The sequence below is a fragment of the Salvelinus sp. IW2-2015 genome, linkage group LG26 (assembly GCF_002910315.2).
Source record: "Salvelinus sp. IW2-2015 linkage group LG26, ASM291031v2, whole genome shotgun sequence".
Taxonomy (NCBI): Eukaryota; Metazoa; Chordata; class Actinopteri; order Salmoniformes; family Salmonidae; genus Salvelinus; species Salvelinus sp. IW2-2015.
In genome coordinates this window covers 9,624,132-9,651,167 of record NC_036866.1, presented here as the reverse complement: position 1 = coordinate 9,651,167, position 27,036 = coordinate 9,624,132, and the positions used below count along the sequence as shown (strand labels likewise).

The window sequence follows — 27,036 nt, the reverse complement described above, 5'->3', positions numbered from 1 at the left end:
GTTGAGTGTCTATCACRGAACTATTAGTGTCAGCCAATGAAAGTGAGACGTTGGGGTGTAGTCAGCTGATACCCAGACACTGGTTGGCAACAGCGACCATGCTGAGTCAACACACTGATCCATGTGACTGTGTCTTGTCTTACAGTTTGTCACCCACTTGCCAAAGCCCAACTCTACTGAGCCCATGCAGCCCCTGCAGCCCCTTACAAACCCTACATCCCTGGAGGTAAGAATGACTGCCCACATACAGCACACAGCCACACAAGTGGCTTGAGAACAGCTCCTGTGAAGAACATGGGCGGCAGGTAGCCTAGCAGTTAAGAAGAGTGTTCGGCTAGTAACTGAAAGTGTGCTGGTTCGAATCCTGAGCCGAATAGGTGAAAAATATGTTGATGTGCCCTTGAGCAAGGCACTTAACCCTAATTTCTCCTGTAAGTCGCGCTGGGTAAGAGTGTCTGCTAAATGACTAGCTAAAATGTAATTATGAAGATAGTGCTTTAAAGCAGACGTACCTGTACAGAAAGTATTTTTGCTTATTTCATTTGACTGATAAAAGCACAAAATGTTTCACTCTCATTTTATCCAAATCTTTTGGATAAAATGTTGCAATGTGCAAAATGCAGCTGCAACTAACTATTGTAAGTCATTGTCTGTGTTTATGGTGGAAAAAACAAAACATCTATTAGTTGTCTTTCCAGCCTATGTGGGTTGCCTGGCAACCCCCAATGGTGCGCTGCAGAGGAAATAAAACTGATTTGACAAACAGAAGCAGCATCCAGCATGCTATGTAGCGAGCACCAGGTTATTGTAATATATAGCGATAGATCAYATCTGTATCTTGTTAATTTGGCAAAACGACCAAGAATGTTGTTCTGTTAACAGAGGAACTGTTGATATTTTAAGATTACAGATTAACTTAATTTTTGTTTAAATTACATTATTTATTTGATCACCATCTAAGATTCTACTATTTTACAGTGTTGTGCATCAATTTGTTTCTCTATACTATCCTGAAATCTCTACACCACCCATTCCTTACCCTTAACTCAATTAAAGTTTTATCAAGGCCTTGTTCCAACTTTTAAAGTATTTTGACCTCCCACCATGCACCATATCATAAAGGCAGCCAAAATATCACAGGACATCTCTTATCATCCCTCCCTACTGGCCTCAAGTTAGGAATTCCAAACTCTACTTTTAGTTAATATGATTGACACTTAATGTAGAGGAGAGTGGGGTACGTTGAGCCAGTTTTACATTCAGCATCACTACATCAAGGGAAATATAGTTTTCATTCTAACAAAGAGATCTACATATATTTCAGCATGTTGTGTATCCCTGGAAATTATCAGAATTAATGTAAACATAACAGTTTTGAAAACCATAGCTTGTCCAAAAAAAGTGGTCTCTTGGCACAAGTTACCCCAAGTATGGGCTAAATTGAGCATAGGGACAGGGTAAGTTGAGTGGTTGATGGTGCTTGTACAGTAGGTCAAAGTTTAATTCATGGATTGGGGGTGTGGTATATTGTATAACTTAAATGTATGCCTACATTCAGAATTTTGGCCCATTCCTCCTGACAGAGCTGGTATAACCGAGTCAGGTTTGTAGGCCTCCTTGCTCGCACACGCTTTTTCAGTTCTGCCCACAAACTATCTATAGGATGAGGTCAGGGCTTTTTGTGGGAAGCTTGTGGAAGGCTACCCTAAACATTTGACCCAAGTTAAACAATTTAAAGGCAATGCTACCAAATACTAATTGAGTGTATGTAAACTTCTGACCCACTGGGGATGTGTTGAAAGAAATAAAAGCTGAAATAAATCATTCTCTCTACTATCATTCTGACATTTCACATTCTTAAAATAAACTGGTGATCCTAACTGACCTAAGACAGGGAATTTTTACTATGATTAAATGTCGGGAATTGTGAAAAACTGAGTTTAAATGTATTTGGCTAAGGTGTATGTAAACTTCCGACTTCAACTGTAGCTTATAGATACCTCAACTGATGTATAAACAATCTACTTTGGTTTAAATACAAGCATCATGAAACCTATAACACAAATTCATTTGACTTTGTGAAAATCTGTTTTTTGGTTCTAACTTGCTTACCACTATGTGGTTTCTTCCTTCACAGGCTCCATAAAATGATGAGCTCTTCCTAAGTATTTGGTCACATTATTAATTTTGTGTATGGTTTCCTAGGAACAAGCGGTGTCTCAACTAACTCTTTGCCTCAATATACACCACTCTCCCTTACCTGTAATCTTATAAAAAATCGAATCTCTGGTCCTGCTTCATAATCTCGGATTGCATAGTTGCTCCTGTGCAGAATAGATCCTAGCACTATAAAGTCGCTTGTCATCTCCAGGAAAATAACCATATCGGCTAGACGCCCACCATTATCTTGGCACCCAGAACAAGGATAACATTTCAACCTCGAAACAGTAGCCTGAAGCTCTTCTATAGAGCTAGGGTCAAGAAAGGAGAAAAGCATCCTCTTACACTTGCATGCAATATACACTGAGTGTAAAAAACATTAAGAACACCTTCCCAATATTGAGTTGCACCCCCCCTTGCCCTCAGAACATCCTCAATTCATCAGAGTATAGACTCTAGAAGGTGTTGAAAGCGTTCCACAGGGATGCTGGCCCATGTTGACTCCAATGCTTCCCACAGTTGTGTCAAGTTGGCTGGATGTCTTTTGGGTGGTGAACCATTCTTGATACACACGGGAAACTGTTGAGCGTGAAAAATACAGCAGTTGTGCAGTTCTTGACACAAATTGGTGTGCCTGGTATCTTCTACCATACCCCGTTCAAAGGCACTTAAATATTTTGTCTTCCCATTTGCCCTCTGAATGGCACACATACACAATCCATGTCGCAATTGTCTCAAGGCTTAACAATCCTTCTTTAACCTGTCTTCTCCCCTTCATCTACACTGATTTTAAGTGGATTTAACATGTGACATTAATAAAGGATCATAGCTTTCACATGGATTCACCAGGTCAGTCTATGTCATGGAAAGAGCAGGTGTTCATAATGTAGAGCAGGTGTTCATAATGTAGAGCAGGTGTTCATAATGTAGAGCAGGTGTTCATAATGTAGAGCAGGTGTTCATATTGTATGTTTGTTATTTTGCAGTCTACTTCTGAATTTAACTGCATTTATTAATTTAACTGCATCACTTTAGATAATTTTCCCCTTGGAGTACTTAGCAAATGTTACCTGTTTGTCAAAGGTCTGTTGAACAAATGTATGTATCATGCCACACAGTTGAGTCCCTCTCAGATGTACAAGTGTGTTCATTTATCACTTGATTTGAGAGGCTGGCCTTTTGTATTAGCACAGAGACTTCAGCACTTACCTCATCACAAGATACACTTCACTAGGCTTCAACAATAAGATAATGAATTAAGTATCTCCCATGGTTAATTAATCTGCCTCTTAGATGTATTATCATACCTAAATCATTAATTTGTGAATATTTAAGTTTTTTCATTGTATCCCTTACAGTACACAAACTGTGAGGGTATTAAAAAAACAAAATACAATTATGGCATGATTTGTATGATTGGGAACTTACAAAGAGATGTGGCACAGGCATTTCTTTTTACAATAAGAATTCACAAAGACACAAATCTGCAGAACAAAAAAACTCCCATAGAATGTAGTCACAATGTAATACACATGGTCGACATACAGGGCATTAGGCTTACCTCAAAACACATGGCATTGTTTTAAAAGAGTCTGATCTCTAGGAGGACCCTGTCACCATTGTGGCTGGTTAAGACTTGTGAAACAAATCCTAATGACATAAAACACTTGACACCAGAGCCACACCCAGATGTTAGTTGTGTCAGTCAATAGCACTCTGATAGTTTTTTTCCCGTAAACTAACAGTCACTCTTTACTCCCACCCTCCCCTCTACTAGCACTGCCTTTGCTGATAGGTACTTTATTGAGGACAGATGTGTTTGTCCCACCTAGTTTAAAATGAATGCACTAACTGTAATTCGCTCTGGATTAGAGCAACTGCTAAATGACTAAAATGTAATGTAAAAAGTACTGACAATTTATATTAACATGACATTTATAATGAAAACTCATTACACTAAAAAGGTTTATCCTATGTTGATGATCTCCCAGTTCCTTGCAAAACTGATTTTCGTCTTGAATTAAAATAAATATGAGATCCTTATGTTTTAATGCTCAACACAAGAATGGAAGCAGCAATTGGTTTTAAATGTAATGGATTAAAGAAGCCTATGTCAGAGGAACAGTCTCAAATTGGTTTTAGCCTAACCTTATAGGCCTATGCCTACCTCATAGATGTTTTTTTATTCAAGTGTTATTGAATTGAATTATTCATCCATTTGATGCAATACATTTGTATTTATTTGCATTTATTTATTTAATTTCATGTTGAGTATGTGGTATTTAATTAGGCTGTTTATGAATTTTATATATGAATTTATTTATATTTCATTTTGATTACTTTGAAATCCTGTCGGTCCTGTTGTTTTTTGATGAAGAGCAAATACCTATGCATGTGAAGCTTGGTTATGTAATATACGCTGTAAGAGCTTTCGTCCCCAAACCACTGCAGTGTAAGAATTGTAAAGGATTTGGCCATGTTTCAAGTGTGTGCAGACAAACAGAGTATACTGAAGAACAGTGTGCAGAAGGATGACGGTGTTGCAATTGTGGTGGGGATCATGATCCTGAGTTCCTGGAGTGCCCGGTAAGGGTGAAGGAGATTGAGGTGGCAAAAGTTAGAGTGGTCAATCGGATCTCCTATGCAGAGGCGATTAAAATAATTGAGAAAACAAGTGATGTTAGTGAAGATATGGTAGTGGATACACCACAGCTTGTAGTAAATGTTTGTTGCCAGGCAAAATATACCCTGTGTCTTAAAAAGGTGGATTTTGTTGCGTTCATTGCCATAGTTATAAACTGTACAGCACAAGTCTCAAAGAAGTCTAAGGAACCGGACATTATTATGGCTGCGGCAGAACATTTTTGGGACTTAAGGATTTCACGTCTGAAGACTTTTAAATGGTACTGGCGTCGGAAGACCCACCCTCCCAGGTTCCCCTTGAGCCTGTGTAGGAATCAGATATGTTTTTTTTTTAACAGAAAAATTGTTTGATATAGTTTATTTCATAATTTTTGGGGTATTTTGTTCAGTTTTTTGGGGAATGCTGTTTACATCCTGCATAGTAGGTTGTAGTCTATCACAGTGCCATCCGTTTTGTTACCAAAGCGCCTTATACCACCCACCACTACGACCTGTATGCTCTAGTCGACTGGCCCTCGCTACATATTCGTCGCCAGACCCACTGGCTCCAGGTCATCTATAAGTCTATGCTAGGTAAAGCTTCGCCTTATCTCAGCTCACTGGTCACGATAACAACACCCACCCGTAGCATGCGCTCCAGCAGGTATATCTCACTGGTCATCCCCAAAGCCAACACCTCCTTTGGCTGCCTTTCCTTCCAGTTCTCTGCTGCCAGTGACTGGAACGAATTGCAAAAATCGCTGAAGCTGGAGACTTACATTTCCCTCACTAACTTTAAACATCAGCTATCTGAGCAGCTAACCGATCGCTGCAGCTGTACATAGTCCATCTGTAAATAGCCCACCCAATCTACCTACCTCATCCCCCATATCGTTTTTATTTACTTTGCTGCTCTTTTGCACACCCGTATCACTACTTACACATCATCATCTGCTCATCTATCACTCCAGTGTTAATCTGCTAAATTGTAATTACTTTGTTACTATGGCCTATTTATTGCCTTACCTCCTCATGCCATTTGCATACACTGTATATAGACTTTCTTTTTTCTCTATTGTGTTATTGACTGTACACTTGTTTATTCCATGTGTAACTCTGTGTTGTTGTTTCTGTCGCACTGCTTTGCTTTATCTTGGCCAGGTCRCAGTTGTAAATGAGAACTTGTTCTCAACTAGCTTACCTGGTTAAATAAAGGTGAAATAAAATTAAATAAAAATAAAGGTGGCAGGATGCACATTACATTGTGTGATTGCCAATATACCAGAGAAGAAGAAGAAGAAGAAATGGGCATGAACCACTTTTGGTAGCATAACGGCCAATGGGGGCTTTCAAGAGGTTATCCCCTTCCCCCCTTCGCATGAACGACTATGGTATATCCCTTTTACATCGATTACCTACCTCATCGTCGCAACAATCCGTTTTCAGCGTCGTAGAAGTCTAATGTGTGGGAATGGTAGGCCACATCATTCAACGATGTAGTACTGGCAGAAGAGAGAGTTAGGAGCCCATGTTCATTAACTAGGGACAATTAACCAACAGATGTAGGTGCTTGGATATGAGACAAAATAAAGCGACGTTGGAACCGAAAGCTGACTTCATCAATCATGAAGCAGTTAGTTGAATGAGGTTGTTTGTCTATTTAACTAGCTAACTATTCCAACACAAAAGACTTCCACAGCGATGAAGGGTCTACCCGGGGTCCTGTATCTACCGTTTAGAAATCTCTGTTCTTTTGGATTGGAATTAGCGTTATTTTCGTTCTAAACAACATCCACTATGTCGGATCCAAGTTGCTGGACCGCAGTGCCAATACAAAATGCAACTTGTTTTGGATCAGGAGCGATGCTAAAACGATCAAAAAGGTAGGTTGATATTAGCTATTTAGCCAAGCTCAACGGAAACAAATTATTGACATTTTAATGTGTTTGTATTGTTATTTTTTAGGCTTTTTTCTTGTGTTGACCTGGCGTTCTCAAACAAGTCTCTGAAAGAACACGTCTATGGTGCAGATGTACATCCCAGATRGACACATTGACCGCAACTTTGTTGCATTGTGTCCATTGCACACTTTCGGAAACAATGTAATACAACTTTTCTTGTTACATTGTAACTGAAAAAATAGTTGATGTTGACGCGTCATTGGCTCATTCATTTTGTTATTGTTCATATATTCATATTGTTGTCGTACGCTGTCTTATCCCAATTGTTTTTGTTTCAGAGGGTGCAGCTAGGTTAACGTGGTCAGTGCATAGTGAATGTGCTGATTGTGAATATTTATAGTTTTCTACAGTACAGTTATGGAAAGGTGTTTTAAGTCTAAGGTTTGTTATAACGAGAAGGGAACAAAATTGTTATTTAAAWWAAWWAAAAAAAAAAAATCTAACTACGCCTACTGTCTGTGAGATTCAAAACAATGATACTAATCAGAATAAGCATATTCTTGTTTCACGTGGCATTTTGTGTTGTTCAATGCTGTGCAAACCATCCTAGATCTAGTATCACTCCTTATTGGTCACCATGTGACCATATTATGTCCTTTATATTGACCCTTATTGGGCCCCTTCTGTTCAAATCGAGGAGATGATTCACTTGACTCCTCCTTCTAGTCTTTATAATAAACTGTGTCTGTCTCTCCTGTTGATACACAAGGCCAATACTCAAAGTGAAATGCATGTTTCCCCCCTCATATTTTGTTGCTTCACAGTTAACAAAAGCCATTTTCAATTTTGTTGCTTTTGGTTATATTGAAGTTTTGAAGATCATCATAGGACCTAGGCGACTGTCCCTACACCTATTAAATACTCAAGCACCCCTTTTTGTTTTTTACAATGACCTGTCCTGTTGCTTATGGCAAGTACTATTTGTTGCTGCCTTTCATAGCCAGTTACATGCTTTAAAAGCAGTGCATCTTTGCCACTTTCAGAATAGAAACAAACCTGTTTTTGATTATCTTTTTTTCCACTCTTTTCATAGACTGGTATATTTGTAGTGCTTAAATACCTTTTTATGGTATCACTTTTTTGTCATGTTTGACAAACGTGTTATTAATCTGTCCTGTTGTGTTCCAGCCCTGTAATTAATTCCCACAAGTGTCAGTCTCTAGTCATCATAGGTTTCCGGGCACAGCAGGTCAACAACAACACGATGCCAACACTGTTTGATGGGGCAGAGCTGCTTTGATATACTTCTTAATGGCAGGGTGTAGAATGGCAGTGACTGTGAGAATGGTAGACTGACTACAATAGATGGATGGATGAAGGCCTTGAGTAGGTCACATCAATTATTTAGGTGTTGTGATATTGGTTGAGGGTAAATGCTCTTTGGCCTCTGGTTTGTTTCAGTCGAAGGAATAGGTGTGTGCCTCTAGTCCTATTGCAATCTGTAATAGTAGTCTGTAAGGCTCTCTGCAGGTACTGAAGACTGGACAGAATGTGCGTGGACGCTACTGTCCTCCTTTTTTCCATAAAATATTTTTCTCTCAGTGCTACTCTTCCCTTCTGTGTAGGTTGTCTAGCCTGCTAGTAGTTCATGACTTCTGGATTTGGGCTACAAATCCTCAGTTGTTGCAGCCTGGTTTGGCAGTGTTAGCCTGAAGGTTGCTCTAATCATATGTCAAAGTTTATTTTCTCAAAGTGTGTTGAACTATTCCCATTGTTATTTACAAAGCGTAAGTAACTTGTGTTTTTTAAGCACTGCAAGATGGTTGACTTAAGTGTTTTGTTGTAGTTGGTGACTGACATCTCTGTTCCTGTTTGTGTTTCACAGTTGCCGGAGCAGCAACAGGAAGAGTCTTGGCGTGGGGACACCGTCTCCCACTCTGTCACGCCCTCTCTCCCCACTCTCCGTCCACACCGGTAAGAAGCATATAAACCATCACAGGAACAGAAGTTTGTCTCCAACGTATTATTTTTTGTGGCCTGCACTACACTAGGTAGACCTATGCCCTCCCATTGACACATTTGAATGTTTCAGAGTTAGCTGTACTACTACGACATAGCAGAAAAAACAACCCCTTTACTGCAAATATAAATATTTTCGATTTGTCACACTGTCTGTTTGGGCCTCAAAGTTTTTGTAGATTTATGCTGTGCTGATTGTGGAAAGGAAGGAAGATAAATAAATGTTATTGGGCAGGAGAAAATTCTGAAGTCTCTTCAATAAGTGGTTGTTTTTTGTGTTCCTCTCAGCATTTGAATCAATGGGAGTGTATATCACTCCTAGTTGTCAAGCAGGTGCACCCTATGAATAGATTTCTGTACTAGGGCCTACATGTCAGAGATGTGCAGACACTCTCTTTCAAGTTCAATTATGTTGAGGCTTATCTTATTAGGTGGCACAATTAAACATTCATTTGGTTTACAGTTGCTTAATTGTTATCAAACCGCTCGCATGTTAATGAACTTTTGTGTCTTGAGTACAAAACAATCCAGTCACCGTCTAAGACAAACTAAATTCTACTTTACAACGGCGCATAGACTCCTCTCGATTAATGCCCTTTGATGGTAACTGCTGCTTTGTTTGGCACCCTACACCAGACCTATTTGAGATTTTATTTAGTCTAGCTACTTGCAGTAGCTGAGACGTGCCTCCCTCCATAGAGGTTGCTTCATCGTTATTCAAAATATTTGAAAAAATGGTTTTTCTACAAAGCTTGAATGACTTATTCTTGTTATCCAATTTAATGTAATGATGGTAATCATCCCTTGTTTTTTCAGCTGCAGGCAGTCCCCTAGACAGCCCCCGGAATGTATCCACCTGTGCCTCCCTCAACTTCCCATTCGCTCGCAGGTATTTTGGGACCCTGCTACACTTAAGCTCTGGATGTTTATTTGTGTGGGTTTGTACAAATTCTAAGGGCCATTTTCCTCTACCTTCAGATCATACTTACTCTAGTAGACCAGTTTTTCTCCACCACTCTTGCACCTGGTCCTCATTCCTTGAAAAACATTTACGTTAATCAAACACAGAAAAGCGTTTCGTTATTGATGGAGCGACCAGTGTCGTTGCACGCACAAGAGGTCGAGAAACAGTCGGCTCCTCTAATTCCTCCCCTTCAGCGTTTGCTTGCTCGCGTCCCTCTTGCCATTTTAATGTGGGTTTAGCAATGATGTTACACTCAATGCTCTTCTCTGTCCTGGCACCCAAATGGTGGAACAAGCTTCCCCCTAACGTTAGGGGGGTATACTGCACAACACTAACACTCACGCTTGTCTTTTCTTACTAGCACTAACTTTGTTGATAGATGCTTTATTGAGGAACATTTTACTTACTATGATTGTGATGTTTTTTTTTCTCCTAGCAACCTTAAGATGAATGCATTAACTTTAAGTCACTCTGGATAGTAGCGTTTTAACCGTTTTCAACCAATCTGCTAACCTCACAGCAAGRGGCTTTCCGGTCCAGTGTGGGTCTATACAGTAGTACACATTGATGTAGCTGTGTGTGTGCAGTAGCGGTGTGTGGGTAAAATCACTGGGGAAGCCAATCCAGGGGAAAAAAGCCATATTACAAGATACAGTACCAGTCAAAAGTTTGGACACACCTACTCATTCAAGGGTTTTTCTTTATTTTTACTATTTTCTACATTGTAGAATAATAGTGAAGACATCAAAACTATGACATAACACATGGAATCATGTAGTAACCAAAAGTGTTAAACAAATCAAAATATATTTTAGATTCATCAATGTAGCCATCCCGTGCCTTGATGACAGCTTTGCACACTCTAGGCATTCTCTCAACCAGCTTCATGAGGAATGCTTTTCCAACAGTCTTGAAGGAGTTCCCACATATGCTGAGCACTTATTAGCTGCTTCTCCTTCACTTTGTGGTTCAACTCATCCCAAACCATCTCATTTGGGTTGAGTTTGGGTGATTGTGGAGGCCAGGTCATCTGATGGAGCACTCCATCACTCTCCTTGGTCAAATAGCCATTACATAGCCTGGAGGTGTGTTTTGGGTCATTGTCCTGTTCAAAAACAAATGATAGTCCCACTAACCACAAACCAGATAGGATGGCGTATCGCTGCAGAATGCCTTGGTAGCCATGCTGGTTAAGTGTGCCTTGAATTCTCAACAAATCACTGAGAGTGTCACCAGAAAAGCACCATCACACCTCCTCCTCCATGCTTCACGGTGGGAACCACACATGCGGAGCTCATCCGTTCACTTACTCTGCGTCTCACAAAGACACAGCGGTTGAAAGCAAAAATCGTAAATTTGGACTCGGACCAAAGGACAGATTTTCAGCGGCCTAATGTCCATTGCTTGCGTTTCTTGGCCCAAGCAAATCTCTTCTTCGTATTGGTGTTCTTTATTAGTGGTTTCTTTGCAGCAATTCAACCATGAAGGCCTGATTCACGCAGTCTCCTCTGAATAGTTGATGTTGAGATGTGTCTGTTACTTGAACTCTGAAGCATTTATTTAGGCTGCAATTGCTRAGGCTGGTAACTCTAATGAAATTATCCTCTGCAGCAGAGGTAACTCTGGGTCTTCCTTTCCTGTGGCGGTCCATGAATAAACACATGAGAGCCAGTTTCATCACAGCGCTTGATGGTTTTTGCAACTGCACTTGACGAAACGTTCAAAGTTCTTGAAATTTTCCGCATTGACCTTCATGTCTTAAAATAATGATGGACTGCCGTTTCTCATCGCTTATTTGACCTGTTCTTGCCATATTATGGACTTGGTCTTTTACCAAATAGGGCTATCTTGTGTATACCACGCCTACCTTGTCACAACACAATTGATTGGCTCAAATACATTAACTTTTAACAAGGCACACCTGTTAATTGAAATGCATTCCAGGTGACTACCTCATGAAGCTGGTTGAGAGAATGCCAAGAGTGTTCAAAGCTGTCATCAAGGCAAATGGTGTCTACTTTGAAGAATCTCAAATATAAAATATATTTAGATTTGTTTAACACTCTTTTGGTTACTAAATGATTCCATATGTGTTATTTCATAGTTTTGATGTCTACAAAGTAGAAAAGAGTAAAAAATAAAGAAAAACCCTTGAATGAGTAGTTGTGTACAAACGTTTGGCTGTATTTGTTGTGATAATTACTTTTGCTCTATAACTTGTTGATTCATATGATATATATGATATATATACGACCATGATATATATATATATACTCACCCTACTTGTAGAGAAACACCAATGCCATCCTCCTCTCTTTCATGTTGACAAAACATTCTATGACTCTGTCATACAGTACATGCTTTTATTTTTTTGTTGTCCTAGGCTACCTGGCTAAAATGCTTGCTCGCTAGCCTAACTTCCTTTCATGGTCAACTTTAGCTAGTTAACCAGTGGTGGAAAAGTACTCAATTGTTATACTTGAGTAAAAGTAAAGATACCTTAGTAGAAAATGACTCAAGTGAAAGTCAGCCAGTAAAATACTACTTGAGTAGAAGTCTAAAAGTATTTGGTTATAAATATACTTAAGTATTAAATGTAAATGTAATTGATAAAATGTACTTAAGTATCAAAAACAAAAGTATAAATCATTGCAAATTCCTTATTAAGCAAACCAGACAGCACAATGTTCTTGTTTTTTATTCATTTACAGATAGCCAGGGGCACACCAACACTCATATTATTTACGAACGAAGCATTTGTGTTTAGTGAGTCCGTCAGATCAGAGGCAGTAGGGATGACCAGGGATGTTCTCTTGATAAGTGTGTGAATCAGACCATTTTCCTGTCCTGCTTAGCATTTGAAATGTAACGAGTACTTTTAGGTGTGAGGGGGAAAAAGTATGGATTAAAAATTACATTATTTTCTTTAGGAATGTAGTGAAGTAAAAGTTGTCAAAAATATAAATAGTCAAGTACAGATACTGAAAAAAACGACTTAAGTAGTACTTTAAAGTATTTTTTACTTAAATACTTTACACCACTGTAGTTAACATTAGCCTTCTACATCTAGCTACTGTGCATATTGCACTTCCATCCTCTCAGGCCAGGGGCACAATGTATGAATTTATGGTTGGCTCAGAATCGCCTTTATAATCATTGGCCAGTATGGAGAATTAAGTAAAACTACAAGTCCAAAATCTTATCGCCAACCATTGCTAATTTAGGAAAGGGACAATTTTAGCTGGATAGCTAGCCACCGGAGGACAACAAAACAAAGAAATGCAAGAATTCAAGTAATTCTGTCAGTATTGCTCTCGATGTGATGTGGTTGGAGTGAAGTCAAATCCAGACTGGCGTCCCTCAACACATTCTTTTGGTGCACCAGGACCATTCACAGGTAAACTCACTCAGTTTAGCTCAATGCTGATTGGCTATTATTTTATGCTTTTTTTCAAGGGAGGCCAAATGCTTGCATTCAAAGCCTAGGGCGGCAACAATGTCATACTCTTTTTGACCAGACAGTATCAGATAAATGGCCTACACAAAGAGAGAAAAGGGCACTTTTTCGCTTGCTTGTATACTTAGTCCTGTGAGATACATTCAGCCTCGTGCGAATTAAAGGAAAATTATGAAACACTGAGAGATGAAAATACATAATTTAATGTAATTTTTTTCTTGGTACATTTCTTGGGGAATCCTGGCTTCCCTTGTCATCCATGAATAYGTGCTCGTGTGTGTGTGCAAAGATGTATAAATATAAAGTCTATGACTGTTGATTGAAGTGTGTTGATGTCTTTACAATGCGTTTGATAGCGGTTGTCGTAACGTTCAACCAAGAACTGCTCAATCCTTTAAGCTGGAGCGATTTGCTTTAAGTAGGCTTTCATCTGATCCTCTTCAAAACCACATTTGGCCAGCAGTGTGCTCGCAGTTACTCAACATCCATTTATTCACGACCCTGTCTTTTCCAGTGCAACCTGTAAACACTTAGATTCCTGATGTTAACAGCCATCTCTGATTTAGAATAAAGGCACATCACATTATTGGTTATGCAAATCTAGAGAATTTGATTTTTCTTAACCCAGACGTGATAGGAAAAGACATGGTTTTATACAATGTCTCTGGAAATGGGCTGAAAAATAACTACACTGGACTAGAGCCCCTTCTAATGTCAGTGACCCATATCCCTGGTGATTACAGTAGAAACAACAAAAGTGCTATGCACATTTCTTTGCTCTTTAAATTGGTGTTGGGCTAGACAAATTAAGACTGACACATAAGCCAATTGTCAGACTTCATATGTCAAATGAAATGTCACAGGTCAGTGGCTCACTATCACAGTCATGTTTGGTCTAAGCATGAGACTGTAGAGATGTAACAGTTCAACATGTTCACCATCTCTCCTGCTTCTCCTGCTGCCGTGACCTCAGCCACATGGCTCGCACAGACAGGTACTTCTTTCGCTTATCATATTGTCCTTCATGCTTTTCTCATGCCCAGCTTTAAATTGATAACCACATTTCCTCAAACCAAAATATAAAATCCCCTTTTATTTCATCAGCCCAGATACACTGTGACACGTGCATATTGATTACACATAACATAATCCCTCAATGTATATTACATGAACAACAAAGTAATAACAAGACACAGCAAAGCGTTGTAGTGCGGGGACGACATCACGTGTTATAAGGGAGTTTGGGATATGATATGTAAATATACAAGGTTACATAACAATGCGTGTGTCCGTTTTTCACCAGAACGGAAGGCAGAAGATGGTCGCTGGCGTCCCTCCCCTCTTCCGGCTATGGAACCAATCCCCCCAGCTCTACCGTCTCTGTAAGTCTCTAAACCCCACAGGGGCCATATGAAACTGGAGTTTCACAACACCACATATACCATTAAACAAGATATGAATAGGATAATATACGGTATACATCTGAGGCGGACAGAGACAATGTATGTACACTGACCATGTGACCAGACACGACAAATCCTGACTGGAATCATCATCTGTCTGAATGAGCCATCATGTTTGACTCCTAGCCTGCAGTGGATAATGTCCATAGGACATGCATGTATTAAGTGTGACGTGATGGGCTAATGTTCTGTATTTGTGCTCGTAATATGATTTGATGCTTTCGAAGAGCGTTATCAATGGTCTGGTGTCTTAGTGGTTCGCACTCAAATGCCCTCATCTTATATTTTTCTTACCCTGTGAATATTGTTAGTAGTTATGCATTAACATAATCATCAGAATAAGTTTCAGTTGTGTAAGTATTCTATAAGAGAGAAAGAAAGTGTGGGGGCTCTATAGCAGTGGAGTGTCCTCCACCGAGGAAGGGTAGGACCACTGCTCTATTGCGACTGATGAGAGATTAGGACTATGCTCTTCATATGTCTCAACAAACCCTAAATACAAACTCCTCTGCTCACAAATCCACCAGCGTCCATGTTTCTGACAGACTAACTTGGTTCCTTTTCCCCTCTAAATGTCCTGCGTGACACTGTCTAGCCATCTTGTCTCAAGAGGACCACAATGGAAATAAGTCCCAGACTTTGTGTTATCCTCCATGATTTTACTCATATGTATGTATGGCTTTTTCAAGTTGTGTGCTCGTTTTTAAAAAATGGTCTAATTAATAAACTAAAGTACAGAGTAGGAGAACGATATGAGACAATGTGAAAAATTTAAGGTCTCCATTCTGTAGGAGAAAGATGATGAGATGAGAATAGGCCTTGTGTTCCTCCATTGTTAGGGAGTTTAATGAGGTAAAACTTGGCACATGCGGCGAGGTCAGACTGGGACAATAGGCCTGTCAGTGGTCCTCCGTGACCTCTTTATGTGCAGGCAGAAAAGGGACATCACTGCTATTCAGGACTCATGGGGCGAAAAATTGGACAGATTGCCAGAAGTCGCCAGTGTGTGCTTTTCATCGAATAAAAATATTAACAAAAAGAATGTGCTCAGCCTCAATAGCCGCAAGAAAAAATAACCGTTCTCTTGTCCTAAATACGATACCAATCCTCCATCTTTCAGGATAAAGTGTTGGCTTTTGAATTTTAAAATATAATGTCAAACACAGTTCTCTTACATATGTCAGTGGGATATTGTGTTGATTTTTTTGAGTGGGCATTTACCTAGACCAATGGAACCCTTGAACAATATGTAACACATCCCTGTACTTATTTTTCTCCAGTCCTCCTCCTCCTCCCAGGAGCGCCTGCACCAGCTGCCCTACCAGCCCACTCAAGACCAACTCCACTTCCTGTTCAAGCACTTCCGCAGCTCGGAGAATGTGGCCGACGAGGAAGTGCGACCCTCACCGTTCATGCGCCCTCGCTCCCACAGCCTCAGGTAGCCGGCAGTTACCCCTCGCCTGAACTGTAATGAGCCGTCCTTGAAAAATAATAATAAAGTGCTATATCATCCAAATTAGATTTAATGCATCACCATACGTTCGTTTTTGTGGAGTTTTATTGTCAGACATTGGAAGTTACTACATGCAAATTGGTACTTCCAAAACAAGAGAGAGCCTAGGTGTGGACTAAACTTGAGTCAGTGGAGTGTTTACAGTGGAGCCAGCCAGCAATCCTGCTTTGTGCAATCCAACCCTGCTGCCAGTATTGACAAAGGGTGTTCAGCCCAAATGTGGTCATTCCTGTATTCAAAGTAAAGCAAAGTATTTTGCATTTGCCGATATTCAGCACGCCTCAAGTTGACCTCTGGCTAAGCTCACTACTGGGGTTGGGCGGTAGGCAGCAGGTAGCCTAGCGGTTAAGAGCGTTGGGCCAGTAACCGAAAAGTCACTGGTTCGAATCCCTAAGCCAGCAAGGCAGTCAACCCCSCCCCCCCCCCCCCCCCCMMCAACAACTGCTTCCCGGGCACCGATGACGTGGACGTCGATTAAGGCAGCCCCCTCGTACCTCTGATTCAGAGGGGTTCTGTTAAATGCAGAAGGCACATTTTGATTGAATCCATTCACTTAAATATATATCCCCTTTCCCATACCAAGGTATACGGTATTGCCAGCAGTCCCATTTATATTTTTTTTAAATAAAATGATGCAGCAGGGATCTTGATCAAGGAGGGAACTGATTGTCCAAACACAAAAAACAAACAAATATTGTATTGAAAATCGTACCGTCTGTATTTCAAAATACCCTATGCAGACGGGAGGACACAGTGCGTGGTGCTGCTGTGTGGCTTAAGGCAGAGAAGAGAGCGGCGTTGTGTACCATGCTCCGCAGTGTGGTGCCTGCCTAAGCCTGGGCAGGCATCAGCTCCCTGTGTTCTCGTGGCGTGGGTTGCCGTGCGTGGGTGGTTTGCTAGCAGAGCACTGCGGGGACCTGCTAGGCGGGGGGGGGGGGGGCAGCAGCTGCAGGGCGTGGTGGGCAGGTTGCCATCTGCCGCAACAGAGGCCTCTTTCATGGCAAAAAAAACCAGAATGGGTCTGTTGATGGGGTGTGTTTCTGCTCCGTCCCCCTAACTCTTGGACAATGAATTTAAGCAGGAAAAGGGTAAAACTAAGGCCCTGTTTGTTGGATATATGGGCCAGACAGATGTGGTCAATAACTTACAGTATCTTAGCTGTTGTCTTACCTAATACTGAAGAGTAAAAAAAAAAAAGTATTTATTTTTAAAAATCTAAAGTAGCAAAGTAAAACAGGAAATGAGCTTGGAAGTAAAATAAAGTTTTGATTTAGATGTTTTGAAGGGATTATATTACATTTTTTGTCAAAATGGTGCACAATCACTTTTCCACAAATCTTTGTGGGATGATCATTTTTGCCATTATTCAAAAGATTGCACCCACCCAATAAGAATGGCCGAGCTCTGTCAGTCCATTTGGTTGGATTGGAATAATAGAAATTGACCAGCTTCATGTCCTTTTCTGTTGTAGCCCCGGAAGAACAATGGGTTCATTCGATAATGAGGTCGTCATGATGAACCATGTTTACAAAGAACGTTTTCCTAAGGTATGTCATGTTGTCTTCTCCCCCCTTTTTGTACAGGAGGCAATGTCTGTTTGTATTTGCAATAATCAGAACGCTTATGCGCTCTGATCTTGCATAACAAGTGCTTCGGTGTGTGTTTGTGAATGTGTGTTGTCTTTAGGCCACAGTGCAGATGGAGGAGCGCTTGCTGGATATCGTCACTGCCTGCTCCCCAGAAAGCACCCTCCCACTGTCTGACGGCGTACTGGGCTTCATCCAGCACCAGCTGGTGGAGCTGGTCCGAGACTGTCTGGACAAGTCCCACACGGGCCTGGTCACCTCGCGCTACTTTGTGGAGTTGCAGGATAAACTGGAGAAGCTGCTCCACGAGGTGGGATGTCCACAAATGTCTTTGCGTCTGGGTTTAGCAATGTGATCGATAACTATCTTAGATTCCTCAATGGGATCGACCGATAACTGTCCATGATATTGATATATCTTAGATTCAACAATGTGATCAGCCGATAACTCTCACTTGAGTCTGTTCCCTCAGACTACCCATTGTTTAATGATTTGCATGATTTGCTTAGGATTCTACTGCTACTTTTTGCACTTACTAAGCTGTCTAAAGTTAAATATTCATGGGTTGTCCTTATACGTTTCTAAAGAGGTTATGGAGTTTTTCTCAAAGTTTAAGACCGACGGAATGAAAAAAGAAAGACCATAGTCTGGTATCAGAGGGAAAAGTTGATGGCATTTAAGCAATTCCTGAGGGATCTTCTGGCTTCTGTCCTTTAGCTTCGGTTCACTGTTCACTAACAGTGACTCAGTGAGCAAAGCCTCATGCCAACACTGACAATGAACTTTGCCTGTTACATCACTTCCTCCCCTCATTGATTCTGCTGTCTGTCTAGGGAAGCATCAACATCATTAAACTGTCCATATACATGTAGAGACAACCCTACCATATTAGTGCTGCTGGGTATAAATGAACTACTTGTTCATCAGTTAAACATTCAAATGTGATAGCGCTGAATCAAGAGGAATTGATTGAGGCTGGGCCAAGAGAAACGAATGGCCAGACAGTCTCAAGCCCTAAAGCGCACAATAGATTTGGAAATGGAATTTCCCCTTAATTGGTAGTGCGACTGATCTGTACTGTCTTATCCATATAGATCCTATTAAATGACTAATGTATTCTAATTCTATGGTCTTATCACTGTTATGATAGAATGGTTGTTTCTATGGCAACATCTTTCTCCTGTGTGGACAGCCAGTGTGTACTTTCAGATAGCAGGCATGGCAGGGGCACAGCTGAGATGATAAATGTGTTCCCAAACAGTGAAATAAATTATCCTTTGACATGGCCAATTTTCTTGCACCAAAATATCCTCAAAACTACGGTATGGATATGTCAACCTGAGGAATAGATAAGTTGTTTTTGGGGGGTGTGTTAGTTATGTGGTTTCATTAGTGCAGTTTGTCACCCTAGCCATGTTAATTCAAGGCAGACTCAACGACGATGACTCACTGTTTGAATCAGGCGGCTTTCGGAATACGCAAGAGTAATATTCTCGTTTGTTTAATGTAACGTCCTCTCTGACGCATTGTTGTGGGGATACGCATGTGTGTAATATTTCTTGCCACGTTTTATTCATCTGTTCAGGGGGACACATTACTTTTCGCTTCCTTCTTCAGACATTTGTCTTCATTGCTTTGGCTTGTTTCTGACTGAGCCCGTTTCATGTGGTTCCGTGGGGTTGTTTCCAGTGAGGCGTCTTTCCATGATGCACAACATATTTCCTGTTTGCATCTTTAATTCAAAAGAGTTCTCACTGCATTCTTGCTGTGTCTAGGTGGTTCATCTAGATAAGACTTCAGAGCATTCTCTTCCGCAGAGCTGCCCTTATTCAAAACTCAGTGTTGCTCTCACCACTCTAACCCGAGCAGGCAATTTGCCTTGAAGCCAAACTCACTAAATGTAATGTGTGGTAAATGGTTAGTTGTCCTCTTTTTGTGTGTGTCTGTACACTGACAGCTGTCCAGACACTTGCCCCTGACCTCAAAGGACACCGCAGCAATCGCCAATGCTATTCTGCCTCTTGATCCTCATGAACTAGAACATGATTACAATGCTTATATTGGGTTTCCTATACTGATGCATAGCGTAAGGGCTTAAGAACCATTGGCTTCCTGATTTGTGTACTGTAGAACAATCTATTCTGTGGAATTGATCATCCACTGAAGTATTTTCTAACAAGCACAAGTGTAATTTCTTCCCTTGAAGGCACCAAAGAGATTTGAAAAGAAACTGCACTGTGTGGTCCTGTCCATGAACAACCCCTAGCGGCTAGCTCCTTCCCCCTCGGCATTTGGGTGGAATTATTGCCATATTACGTACACTTATCCAGTTCTCTTAGATCTACAGAGGTGCCTACCCACTGTGCACAGACGTCTATTCCACGTTGGTTCAAATGTAATTTAATTGAAATGACGTGGAAAACGTTGATTCAACCAGTGTGTCCCCAGTGGGTCAGGGCTGGCGCCCTCAAACTCGACTCTGGATCTCGAAGCCAGTTCCACTGCGTTTCTTTCATTGTTCCCCTCTAATAAGGGACTGATTTAGACCTGGGACAATGGGTGTAATTATCAGGTGGAACAGAAAACCAGCAGGGTCCGGACCTCGTAGGGTAAGAGTTGAATACCCCTGGGCTAGGGGTTCTTTCTGGACAGGACCCATCTCTGCAAGATATCCATTCTGTCATCATTCTGCATGTAGCTAGGTTGTTTTGGACATAGTATGCTAGCTTTAATGCTATGTGGTTGTAATCTTGCTATGGATGTGAATAGGCTTTTCTCTTTTTGATCTCTGTGTCTTCAACAAAGTTGAGAATCTCCATGTTATGCTCTGTTAAAAAGCCGACAACATTTTGTCTTTGCATTTCAGGCATACGATCGCTCGGAGAGCGAGGAGGTATCCGTCATCACCCAGCTGGTGAAGAAGATTCTCATCATCATATCCCGACCGGCGAGGCTGCTCGAGTGCCTGGTGAGATGGAAAGTCTCATTCTGATTGAAAATTAGAGCGATTCTGTTGAGAGCGATGGAAAGCCGTCTCTCTTAATCTGTGTCGCTTGGGGAATGGAAGGTTTTTAAGCCACTGCATTGCCAATAAGCTCTTTCATGGCTAGGTGATTTTATTCACCTTAATCCAATCTAATTTAATGGGCCTTGGATGTAATTGGCAGGAATTTGACCCGGAAGAGTTCTATCATCTTTTGGAGGCAGCCGAGGGTCACGCCAAAGAGGGCCAGGGCATCAAGACGGACATTCCACGTTACATCATCAACCAACTGGGCTTGACTCGCGACCCCCTCGAAGGTAWTGGTACATCTTTTGCCATAACATTGACCTGAATTTCCCGCACTTGAGGCAGACGTCCAGAACCAGTCAATATCATGCTTTGCTGTTCAATCATATCTTTCTCCCCTGCTCTTTTAGATATGGTACAGCTTGAACAGTCTGCTCCGTCAATGACAGTGAAGTTTGATGAGTCGGTGCAGGTAAGGAGTTAGCCACCCTGAGAGAGCCTGCAGAATAAAATAACAGGACTTTCAATTRACAATATAGGTTCTGATAGCAGCTTTGTTTACATGACTTAATTTAGTAGTCTGGCTATGTAATCATACCTGTGCCAGTCGGATAATGAGTCCGTGGGCACCTTCTTTATAATGTGAGCCTCCTAACTTGTCGTGACTTGACTTTAACATTAATCTGAAGACTGTTATTTATCTAATTACCTAAATATGTTTAATTGTTATCCAATTAAATTAATCATGAAACAATTAACTCATTAGGATCTGGGGCACCACGAGAGTGGTTCTTTAAAGAGTTACCATCTCCCGAATTAAACTCTAAAGATCTTTACCTATCACATCTATAAATAGTCAACTTATTAATCATAAACTTGATCATATCATCATTCTGAACAGTTGTAACCTCCTTGCATCTGCAAAAACCTGAGCCTTATGATTCAGTACGACACAAATTGGTTTATTTATTTATTTACTAGCTAAGTAAATGGTAATACAGAATAAACATACACACTTAATAGGTTAAAAACAGGTCCCTAGCGGAATGACAATATGGCTGCTTGATACAAAAGAGATGGAGGAGGAGGGGGGCAGAGAGGGACAGAGACACTTAACCTTAGTACATTTAGAAACTACTCATTTACTAATATCATATACTTTGCACATGAACCGCCGCCCTCCTTGAGTAAGAAATCATGAATGCTACGTGAAATGCTATATCTATCTCATTGGACAGGGCCTTGGAATGGGGGTTGGGCCTTTTCGCGGCACACTTGTAAGGCTCTGATTGCCCAAAAAATGGTTCCCACAACTCTTTTACTGTTGTTCTTCTCTGTAGTTGTCCGGTATCCGGTGACTTGTCATGTAGTCCTGAACAGAACTACAGAATTGGTTTTCCTTCCATTCGCGCCTGAAGATGCTTCTTTGGAGATAGACTAGCCAGCCGTGTCGATGGTTCCCAGTGGGGTGATGAGAGTAGCGTAATACGATGGTTTGAACAGAGTAGTAGAATGGTCCCACTTAAATTCACTTTCGAAGATACTTTACTTAGGACAGCTAATCAGCCGTACCAGTGATTGTCCTGGAGGTGATTTTATTGTCTCTACCTCGTGTTGAGATTCAGAGTTTAGACCACTTTTAAATGTGAGCTGCAGCTCTACGTCTCTCTGGTCTAGTATGTTCATTTCTTAACCCATCATTTTATACAGTTTGTTCAAAAGGGCGGTTTCGTCAGGCTGACACGCTCTTTGACCTCACTCAGGGGCGTGACTTGTCACTGTTCAAAGTTTATGTAAATCAATGATCTCTTATGGATCCTAAAATCACATCCCTCACTTAACAAAAACACTTTAATAATTTTTCATATGACATGCGCAACACATCGGATGGAAACTTCGTACATGTATTGGGCATACTTTCCAAGTTACAGTATTTCCTTTATACATTTTTTTAATGACACCACAAAATAACAAACACTATGACATTAGTGTTCTATAGATTATCTCTGACCATTCCCCATGTTCTATGTTAGAAATATTGTTCCAGTATTCGCTTTTGAACGTGTTAGAGTTTCGGTGGGAAAAGTCTCTTGAGACAAAGACACATTCCTTTGGTGAATTTGGAGAGGGAGACCTGAATCTTCTCCTTTTGATTTACAACAGAACGCGAGCTGTTAATCCCCACCAGCTCCATCCTCTGCACGTGAGAGGGGGTCTGGTTGAAGTTATTCATTTCAAACCTGATCTGACCTGTTTGGATTCTTCGTGGACAGTCATGACACTTCTCTTGTTGTTTGCACTATTTGCAGCAGAACAAGTGTCCACAGACCCCAACGCGAAGGAAACCACTGGAGAGTGACTTTGAAACCATCAAGCTCATCAGTAATGGAGCTTATGGGTAAGCGCTAAACAGGCAGGTGGTTAACCACACCAGCATACATATATTTACTTTAAATCAATGCACTCAGCCATAGTCAGTTAAAGGTTCAAGTTAAAAGGTCAACTGTAGACTTATGTCATGATAGACTTATGTCATGATAAACATTTAGAGAACTACTGAAAAAATAGACTACACTTCCACTTACTATGAATTAACCTACCCCTGTAGTCATGGTTTATCAATGTGGAGGTCTTGAATGACCATGGCTCTTGTTCTGTGGCGGTTGGCAGGGCTGTGTACCTGGTCCGTCACAGAAACACCCGGCAGCGTTTCGCCATGAAGAAGATCAACCGGCAGAACCTAGTCCTGAGGAACCAGATCCAGCAGGTGTTTGTGGAGCGGGACATCCTGACCTTCGCTGAGAACCCCTTCGTAGTCTCCATGTTTTGCTCCTTCGAGACACGACGCCACCTGTGCATGGTGATGGAGTATGTGGAAGGTAATGTCATATGATGATCTACCCCAAGACTGATATGTTTATCATGACTCCCTCGTTTATCATGTTTCTAAAAGAGGCGGACTGAATGAAAAAAGTTGGAACGGTGAATGTGTTCCACCCATGATTTCTCGTAGCTGAAGTGTAACGGATGTGAAATGGCTAGCTAGTTAGCGGGTACGCGCTAGTAGCGTTTCAATCAGTTACGTCACTTGCTCTGAAACCTAGATGTAGTGTTGCCCCTTGTTCTGCAAGGGCCGCGGCCTTTGTGGAGCGATGGGTAACGATGCTTCGTGGGCAACCGTTGTTGATGTGTGCAGAGGGTCCCTGGTTCGCGCCCGGGTCGGGGCGAGGGGACGCCATAAAGTTATACTGTTACAGAAGCATAATGGTTGGTTATCTCTTGTAGGTGGGGACTGTGCCAACCTGCTGAAGAACATGGGCCCCCTTCCTGTGGACATGACCCGGATGTACTTTGCTGAGACTGTGCTGGCCTTAGAGTACCTTCACAACTACGGCATCGTCCATAGAGACCTCAAACCTGACAAGTGAGTACAGAACCAGCTTTAGTCTTTACACAGCTCAAGTTGAAGAAAGTGTAGTTTGAACATTTCTCTCCATCCCCCTGCAGCTTGTTGATCACCTCTATGGGCCACATCAAACTGACTGACTTTGGCCTGTCCAGAGTTGGCCTGATGAACATGACTACCAACCTGTATGAGGGTCACATGGAGAAAGACACCAGGGAGTTCATCGACAAACAGGTGAGAGTCAGTGCTGTAAAACTTAACCCTTTATTTGTCCTTTCACTATAAATAAAGTACATTCAGCTCCATAGTAAGGCATATGACAACAATATACTGAAAATGCCAGACACATGTCTTGAACACAAAAGCACATATTCACACACTTATACCAGGTCAAATACTCAACCCAGTATAGGTGTACCATCTCATAACTACTGTGTAACTAAATTTCAATGTGTTAAAAATACACACGCTAACGGTATAATTCAACATTATCGGTGTGGTTCTCTAGGTGTGTGGCACCCCAGAGTACATAGCCCCAGAGGTGATACTGAGACAGGGCTATGGGAAGCCAGTAGACTGGTGGGCCATGGGAGTCATCCTGTATGAGTTCCTGGTTGGATGTGTGCCCTTCTTTGGGGACACGCCCGAGGAACTCTTTGGGCAGGTTGTCAGTGGCAAGTATCCATTGATGGAATATAAACAGTGTATAGGCTTTTTAAAATGGTGTTCAATGTGGAGATCCTCTCATTAATGTGTGCTTGCCCGATGTACAGATGACATCACCTGGCCCGATGGGGACGAAGCTTTACCTGCAGACGCCCAGGACATGATCACACGGCTGCTGAGGCAGAGCCCTCTGGAGCGCCTGGGGACAGGTACGTAAACCACTCTGCTACATTCCAATGTCCTACTAACATCCCACATGGAATTCATGTCCAATCCCACATGGAATTCATGTCCAATCCCACATGGAATTCATGTCCAATCCCACATGGAATTCATGTCCAATCTTCATGTTTCTAAAAGAGGCGGACTGAATGAAAAAAGTTGGAACGGTGAATGTGTTCCACCCATGATTTCTCGTAGCTGAAGTGTAACGGATGTGAAATGGCTAGCTAGTTAGGTACGCGCTAAGTAGCGTTTCAATCAGTTACGTCACTTGCTCTGAAACCTAGATGTAGTGTTGCCCCTTGTTCTGCAAGGGCCGCGGCCTTTGTGGAGTGATGGTAACGATGCTTCGTGGGCGACGTTGATGTGTGCAGAAGCCCTGGTCTCGCGCCGCGGTCGGGGCGAGGGACGGTTTAATGTATATACTGTTACATTGATGCTGTTGACCCGGATCACTGGGCTGCGGAAAAGGGGAGGTTGAAAAGGGTGAGTGATGTAACGGATGTGAAATGGCTAGCTAGTTAGCGGGTACGCGCTAGTAGCGTTTCAATCAGTTACGTCACTTGCTCTGAAACCTAGATAGTGTTGCCCCTTGTTCTGCAAGGGCCGCGGCCTTTGTGGAGCGATGGGTAACGACTTCGTGGGCAACCGTTGTTGATGTGTGCAGAGGGTCCCTGGTTCGCGCCCGGGTCGGGCGGAGGGACGCCATAAAGTTATACTGTTACAGAAGCATAATGGGTGTTATCTCTTGTAGGTGGGGACTGTGCCAACCTGCTGAAGAACATGGGCCCCCTTCCTGTGGACATGACCCGATGTACTTTGCTGAGACTGTCTGGCCTTAGAGTACCTTCACAACTACGGCATCGTCCATAGAGACCTCAAACCTGACAAGTGAGTACAGAACCAGCTTTAGTCTTTACACACGCTCAAGTTGAAGAAAGTGTAGTTTGAACATTTCTCTCCATCCCCCTGCAGCTTGTTGATCACCTCTATGGGCCACATCAAACTGACTGACTTTGGCCTGTCCAGAGTTGGCCTGATGAACATGACTACCAACCTGTATGAGGGTCACATGGAGAAAGACACCAGGGAGTTCATCGACAAACAGGTGAGAGTCAGTGCTGTAAAACTTAACCCTTTATTTGTCCTTTCACTATAAATAAAGTACATTCAGCTCCATAGTAAGGCATATGACAACAATATACTGAAAATGCCAGACACATGTCTTGAACACAAAAGCACATATTCACACACCTATACCAGGTCAAATACTCAACCCAGTATAGTGTACCATCTCATAACTACTGTGTAACTAAATTCAATGTGTTAAAAATACACACGCTAACGGTATAATTCAACATTATCGTGTGGGTTCTCTAGGTGTGTGGCACCCCAGAGTACATAGCCCCAGAGGTGATACTGAGACAGGGCTATGGAAGCCAGTAGACTGGTGGGCCATGGGAGTCATCCTGTATGAGTTCCTGGTTGGATGTGTGCCCTTCTTTGGGGACACGCCCCAGGAACTCTTTGGCAGGTTGTCAGTGGCAAGTATCCATTGATGGAATATAAACAGTGTATAGGCTTTTAAAATGGTGTTCAATGTGGAGATCCTCTCATTAATGTGTGCTGCCCGATGTACAGATGACATCACCTGGCCCGATGGGGACGAAGCTTTACCTGCAGCGCCCAGGACATGATCACACGGCTGCTGAGGCAGAGCCCCTGGAGCGCCTGGGGACAGGTACGTAAACCACTCTGCACATTCCAATGTCCTACTAACATCCCACATGGAATTCATGCAATCCCACATGGAATTCATGTCCAATCCCACATGGAATTCATGTCCAATCCCACATGGAATTCATGTCCAATCCCACATGAATTCATGTCCAATCCACATGGAATTCATGTCCAATCCCACATGGAATTCATGTCCAATCCCACATGGAATTCATGTCCAATCCCACATGGAATTCATGTCCAATCCCACATGGAATTATTATGTCCAATCCCACATGGAATTTATGTCCAATCCACATGGAATTTA

The 27,036-nt window shown here is 41.8% G+C and overlaps 1 protein-coding gene and 1 long non-coding RNA gene across 2 annotated transcripts in view; both read left to right on the top strand.

Annotated features, from left to right (window-relative positions):
* The window catches only part of LOC111952986 (microtubule-associated serine/threonine-protein kinase 3), a 62,428-nt gene that overhangs the window by 17,081 nt on the left and 18,311 nt on the right, over nt 1–27,036 (top strand). The window contains 16 exon segments of the mRNA XM_023972037.2: nt 146–226; nt 8,569–8,657; nt 9,519–9,591; nt 14,427–14,505; nt 15,867–16,024; nt 17,571–17,646; nt 17,786–17,995; nt 20,552–20,653; nt 20,853–20,985; nt 21,106–21,167; nt 23,005–23,093; nt 23,366–23,574; nt 23,981–24,119; nt 24,203–24,335; nt 24,610–24,775; nt 24,875–24,976. Coding sequence (XP_023827805.2) covers nt 146–226; nt 8,569–8,657; nt 9,519–9,591; nt 14,427–14,505; nt 15,867–16,024; nt 17,571–17,646; nt 17,786–17,995; nt 20,552–20,653; nt 20,853–20,985; nt 21,106–21,167; nt 23,005–23,093; nt 23,366–23,574; nt 23,981–24,119; nt 24,203–24,335; nt 24,610–24,775; nt 24,875–24,976 — 1,901 coding nt within the window.
* Nucleotides 25,822–26,459, top strand: LOC111952987 (uncharacterized). Its single transcript, XR_002875793.2, has 3 exons — nt 25,822–25,880; nt 25,965–26,097; nt 26,370–26,459. It is a non-coding gene; the product is annotated as an uncharacterized lncRNA (long non-coding RNA).